Source organism: Cyphomyrmex costatus, unplaced genomic scaffold, assembly GCF_001594065.2.
Source record: "Cyphomyrmex costatus isolate MS0001 unplaced genomic scaffold, Ccosl1.0 scaffold224, whole genome shotgun sequence".
Classification (NCBI taxonomy): Eukaryota; Metazoa; Arthropoda; class Insecta; order Hymenoptera; family Formicidae; genus Cyphomyrmex; species Cyphomyrmex costatus.
Genome location: NW_017276302.1, coordinates 276,623 through 283,049, shown reverse-complemented (window position 1 = coordinate 283,049; position 6,427 = coordinate 276,623). Strand labels below are relative to the sequence as shown.

Here is a 6,427-nt window from a genome sequence, read left to right as displayed (position 1 = left end):
ATATGATATTTCAAAATATAAAATACCACATTAATTATATATCCAAACAAAACAAGTCATCATTGTATCAAAATGATGTTATAATTGTTCCAAAATGATCATTAAAAGTCATTTTTCAATCATTCTAATGTCATTTTGACTTTATTGTGACTTTCTGTTCTAATTGCGTATATATTATATTGTATACACAAGATATATGCTATACATACAATATTGCTGTACAATTAGTTAATAATAATATATTTTGTGGGTATATTTAATTGCAAAATATAGTGTTATAAAATAAATGTGCATTATATATGTTTAATTTTTATTTTATTTTCTCTTTCAAATGCGTCTCGTTTTTCACTGTGAGTATTAAATATCTATATAGTGTAAACGAGAACTATAGATTTCTGTATTCGCTGTGAATAATGGAATAAATTAAGATAATTTTATAAAAGTTACTTGTTAATACGCGTATTAAATGTTCAAATGTGCAAATTAGGTTAGGACATTGCTAGAACATAAATTAGAAAGAGAAAAAAGGTTATAAACAGAAAGCAGAAGTGAGATAGAATACAGTGCCCTGATTGGTTACGCGCCTCGGCCGCGCATGTGCAGTTCATTTTTAGCTACGGTAACATCAAAGGTGCCGACAGAGAGTTGCGCTACTGTATATACTGTGCTTTTATCCTAAACAGTAATGCCAACTCGTTTTGCCCAAATTCCACTGCGAGCGTCTTTATTTCCCACTGAAAACCACTAGCCTCTTGCGTGTAGTTTCCACCAGAAATCACTGATACGTTCATCCGATTCCACCGACAATTCACTGCGCCCAAACTGGGGACTCTTTTTTTTTTAGCTCTCAGTGCTAACAAATCCTTTGTCTCAGTTTCGTCTATATTCTGATATCGAACGGACACTGCCAATCAAATAATTCGTGAGCTCGGTGAGCGGTTGTGTTCCTAAATGCCCTCGCTTATTTTCAGACAACACTGTCGACCTAACCTGCGATGCGTGTATACGCTGGTATACACTGCATTTCGATTTTGCCTTAAACAAACTTCACCAAACTGTCATTTGATTCCAGTATTACTTCCTCCATTTAACCTTCCTAATACTACCACATTTCTTTCAAGATAGGCAAGGATTAAAAAAAGACTCATATTCAAAAATTCACAACTGCCTGGCTCACAGATGTACACTTAAAAGATTGGATTGTTCAGGTATATATATATTCTTTTCATGTTTCCGTAATTCCACAATGTCTTTCATGGAGAAAATTTTCTTACACATTTCATGTTATATGTTACATCCCTTTGTCACACAGTTTTCTTGCAAAATTTTATCACAAAACAGGTTCTGGGCTACGATACGAGGGTCTACAGCAAGTTTTGCAAATGCGAGTTAACAACAAGATATGCGGATCTAATCATTCATAGCAAAACAAATAAAAATACAGAAGCTGTAAAACCATTCGCTTCACAAAGGCAACAAAAATTATCTTTTTGCGAACAGCACCTGACTTCGTCAGCTATCGAAGGATCGATGGTATTTTTTATCTGTGTACATACCGCAATCGTTTCATGTGATTATTTGGGTGAAATGTGCAATAATATTTTCAAGGATAGTGTAGCTGCTCAAAATATACGACTGCATTGAACAAAAAGCAATGAGATTATCAAAAATGTACTAGGTCCTCACTTCCTCAACGACCTGCTCAGTGATGTTGGCAACGGTAAATATAGTCTTTTATTGGACGAGTCGAACGATGTGTCCGTGAATAAACTGTTGGGTATCGTTATAATATACTACAGTAACAATCATGGAAAAACCATCTCAAGTTTTCTAGCGCTGACCAAGCTGGAAACGTGTAATGCTGATAGTATTGTCAGCGCTCTAAAGAAAACTCTCCATGAAATGAAATTAGATTTACAAAATTTGATAGCTATTGGAACAGACAATTCAGTTATGGTCGGGATAAATAACGGTGTTTATACAAAACTAAAAGCAGAAGTTCCATCATTGATTTTGATTAGATGTCTCTGCCACTCCTTACAGCTTGCTGTGTCACATGCCATGACTAATACTCTCCCGCGAAATCACGACTTTTTAATTCACGAGACTCATAATTGGTTTTCAAAATCCGTTACGTGTCAAATAAAATACACTCAGCTTTACGAGACGATCAACTGTGGTGTACACCCCTTACAAATATTACAAAAGACTCCGCACGTTTCTTATGGGAAAGTACTTTCGGTCAAAATGGCTGAAAATTTAGTATGTTGTAGTTTATGGTATCCTGATCAAAAGTCTCAATGGGCATGTGGTCCTGGAATCAACAAGTTCTGAGACATTGGAGCTCAAAGGGCGATATCGGATTTATATCGATTATTATGAAAAGTAACATATTGTTACGTTGCCTTCTAATATACAGTATAAATATTTCATTGGTATATAAAAAAACATGTTTTTATTGTCTAGAATATATACTTATTATCTTCACGGCATGTTAATTAGTTGTACGATAACAAGTGTAGTGATTATAATTGGGTATTGTGATGCGTGTGTAAACTTTTACCACAGCACCTGTAAAGCCTCGGTGGCCTAAGAAAACCATTTTCTTTCCCTTACATGAGTATTTGTGTTTGCAGAAAATGGTTAATAGATTGCGAATACCATGTTATATATGTTCTAATGCCTATGCTCTAATGCCTCGAAATATGGTCAAACTATATGGTGATGATAATGCAGGTAGGCAGGAAATAATTATGTCCAGACAAATTGATGCTGGGAGATCGCCTCTTGACATAACACCACTAACTCGGATATGCATCAATTACAATTTTTCGATCATATGAGAACTACAAGCACTGGAAAATGATCCTTCATGCTTAAAACTAAATGTTTTAAAATAAACGTTATCCCATTCTTGTATGATTTGCAATACAGTTCATGATGTACACAGACTTTCTTTAGATTGTCGAAAAAATATATTTATTCGAATTATTAAAACTAATTCCGCGTGTATATAAACAATATAAACAAATAAATAATTACATAAATAACGCTTGTTATGTTATAAAAACAACAAAATAATAATGATGTCAAATTACGGTATTAAAACAAGCAATGTAAAAATGACAAAATTTATTAAATATTCTATTAATTATAACGAGAAACGTTTCAACTTTACAAAGTCCTCTTCAGTCTCATTAGTAAAAACATATAATAATATAACTTTTTCGTCCCCGTCTGATAAATCAATTAATCTTAGTCATCAAGTCCGCAAATAAAATTGTTTCTCGAGCCGAATACAAATACATCAGCATCACAACTGCCAGATTAGATGCTATGTATAATTTTCCGCTTTAAAATGTAACAATGTATATGAAGAATAGGTCTGTGCTCATCGACAGTTGTCACAAGAATTTTATTTGCGGACTTGATGACTAAGATTAATTGATTTATCAGACTACGGGGACGAAAAAGTTATATTATTATATGTTTTTACTAATGAGACTGAAGAGGACTTTGTAAAGTTGAAACGTTTCTCGTTATAATTAATAGAATATTTAATAAATTTTGTCATTTTTACATTGCTTGTTTTAATACCGTAATTTGACATCATTATTATTTTGTTGTTTTTATTAAAACTAATTAGTTTTAAGCATGAAGGAATATTTATTATAAATATTCCTTCGAATAAATATTTTTTCGACAATCTAAAGAAAGTTTGTGTACATCATGAACTGTATTGCAAATCATACAAGAATGGGATAAAGTTTATTTTAAAAATTTAGTTTTAAGCATGAAGGATTATTTTCCAGTGCTTGTAGTTCTCGTACGATCGAAAAATTACAATTGTTGCATATCCGAGTTAGTGGTGTTATGTCAAGAGGCGGTCTTCCAGCATCAATTCGTCTGGACATAATTATTTTCTGCCTACCTGCATTATCATCACCATATAGTTTGACCATATTTCGAGGCATTAAAGCTGTTTCACATATGAGACATTCCATTATAAATCGAACACTTTTCAGACGACTATTTTTTAAATCGCTTGAAACTTTTTTTACGTGTTCTAGGCATGAAAAAAGTGGACCCGTGTCTCGGGAATTTTTTTTTTTTTTTTTTCGAAGATATCGGGATTTTAATTTTTGACGTGATGCGTTTTATGGCTTCATTCAAACCTTCATATCTCCGGTAAATTTTGTCGAAATGGAACGAATTTTTTTTCATTTTGAAGCTGAAAACGTCAGCTTTCTAATGCTTATTTTTTCAATTAGTGAATTTGCAAAAATAGCGGTGTAAATAACAAATTAATGTTTCAAAATGAATTTTGACATTGATGAACCAGGTTTGGTAAGTCGAAAAAAATTCCATTGAATTCCTCGTCAAATTTCCTAAAAAAAACATATTTTTCCAGAATGGTATCTTTATGGGCACTATTAGAAAAAAATTAATTCTTCCGCGGTGCTCGCGCCTCCGTGGCGCGCGGGCTCCCGCAGGGACCGTCCGTCAACCGGCGCGCTAGGTAATGTGCGTATGTATATAACATGCTCAATAATATATATATATTCCCGATATATTTATAGATTTTAAATCAGTTTTACGTAATCGATTATTATTTAAAGAATATGTCTATATTTTTTATAATACAATGTTACTGAAGTCAGTATTATTTTCATTTCCTTAGGTACATGTATGCACGCAGAATTTTTAAGAAAGGTGTAGATGATAGGAGTACAAATTATTATTTAGAATATTTGTAATGCAAAAATGTTTATTTCATTATTTTTACAATCAAATAATTAACTATGAAGCAATAATATACTTAAGTTATTGTAAGTAATTCACTTTGGTTAGAATGTCAAATCGCGCGTCAGTGATTTCAAATTTTTTTTTTTTTATGGTTTTTGCCAGTTGAAAACGCGAAGTTAATTTGTTTTCGTTGCTTTCATACTGCTCGTTCGTAAAAAACTCGCAATGGACATTTGGTAATGCCTGCTTAGCCCAATCAAACAATTCTTTGGGTGTCTGAATAGGGTTACTGGGTTTCTGAAGACTTGCTCGGGCAGCAAGCCTTTTTTGCGGTGGCAAAGGGACAAATTGAAATCACTGACGCGCGATTTGACATTCTAACCAAAGTGAATTACTTACAATAACTTAAGTATATTATTGCTTCATAGTTAATTATTTGATTGTAAAAATAATGAAATAAACATTTTTGCATTACAAATATTCTAAATAATAATTTGTACTCCTATCATCTACACCTTTCTTAAAAAATCTGCGTGCATACATGTACCTAAGGAAATGAAAATAATACTGACTTCAGTAACATTGTATTATAAAAAATATAGACATATTCTTTAAATAATAATCGATTACGTAAAACTGATTTAAAATCTATAAATATATCGGGAATATATATATATTATTGAGCATGTTATATACATACGCACATTACCTAGCGCGCCGGCTGACGGACGGTCCCTGCGGGAGCCCGCGCGCCGTGGAGGTGCGCGCGCCGCGGAAGAATTAATTTTTTTCTAATAGTGCCCATAAAGATACCATTCTGGAAAAATATGTTTTTTTTAGGAAATTTGACGAGGAATTCAATGGAATTTTTTTCAACTTACCAAACCTGGTTCATCAATGTCAAAATTCATTTTAAAACATTAATTTGTTATTTACACCGCTATTTTTGCAAATTCACTAATTGAAAAAATAAGCATTAGAAAGCTGACGTTTTCAGCTTCAAAATGAAAAAAAATTCGTTCCATTTCGACAAAATTTACCGGAGATATAAAGGTTTGAATGAAGCCATAAAATGCATCACGTCAAAAATTAAAATCCCGATATCTTCGAAAAAAAAAAAAAAAAAATTCCCGAGACACAGGTCCACTTTTTTCATGCCTAGAACACGTAAAAAAAGTTTCAAGCGATTTAAAAAATAGTCGTCTGAAAAGTGTTCGATTTATAATGGAATGTCTCATATATAACATGGTATTCGCAATCTATTAACCATTTTCTGCAAACACAAATACTCATATAAGGAAAAGAAAATGGTTTTCTTAGGCCACCGAGGCTTTACAGGTGCTGCGGTAAAAGTTTACACACGCATCACAATACCCAATTATAATCACTATGCTTGTTATCGTACAACTAACTAACATGCCGTGAAGATAATAAGTATATATTCTAGACAATAAAAACATGTTTTTTTATATACCAATGAAATATTTATACTGTATATTAGAAGGCAACGTAGCAATATGTTACTTTTCATAATAATCGATATGAATCCGATGTCGCCTTTTGAGCTCCAATATCTCAGAACTTGTTGATTCCAGGACCATGTGCCCATTGAGACTTCTGATCAGGACACCATAAACTACAACATACTAAATTTTCAGCCATTTTGACCGAAAGTACTTTC

At 32.7% G+C, this 6,427-nt stretch overlaps 1 protein-coding gene across 1 annotated transcript in view; it reads left to right on the top strand.

The window, feature by feature from the left end:
* Nucleotides 1-2,334, top strand: part of LOC108773904 (zinc finger protein 862-like) — a 7,184-nt gene extending 4,850 nt beyond the window's left edge. The window contains exon 2 of the mRNA XM_018539879.1: nt 1,679-2,334. Coding sequence (XP_018395381.1) covers nt 1,679-2,334 — 656 coding nt within the window. The remainder of the gene's footprint in view (nt 1-1,678) is intronic.
* The last annotated feature ends 4,093 nt before the right edge of the window (nt 2,335-6,427 follow it).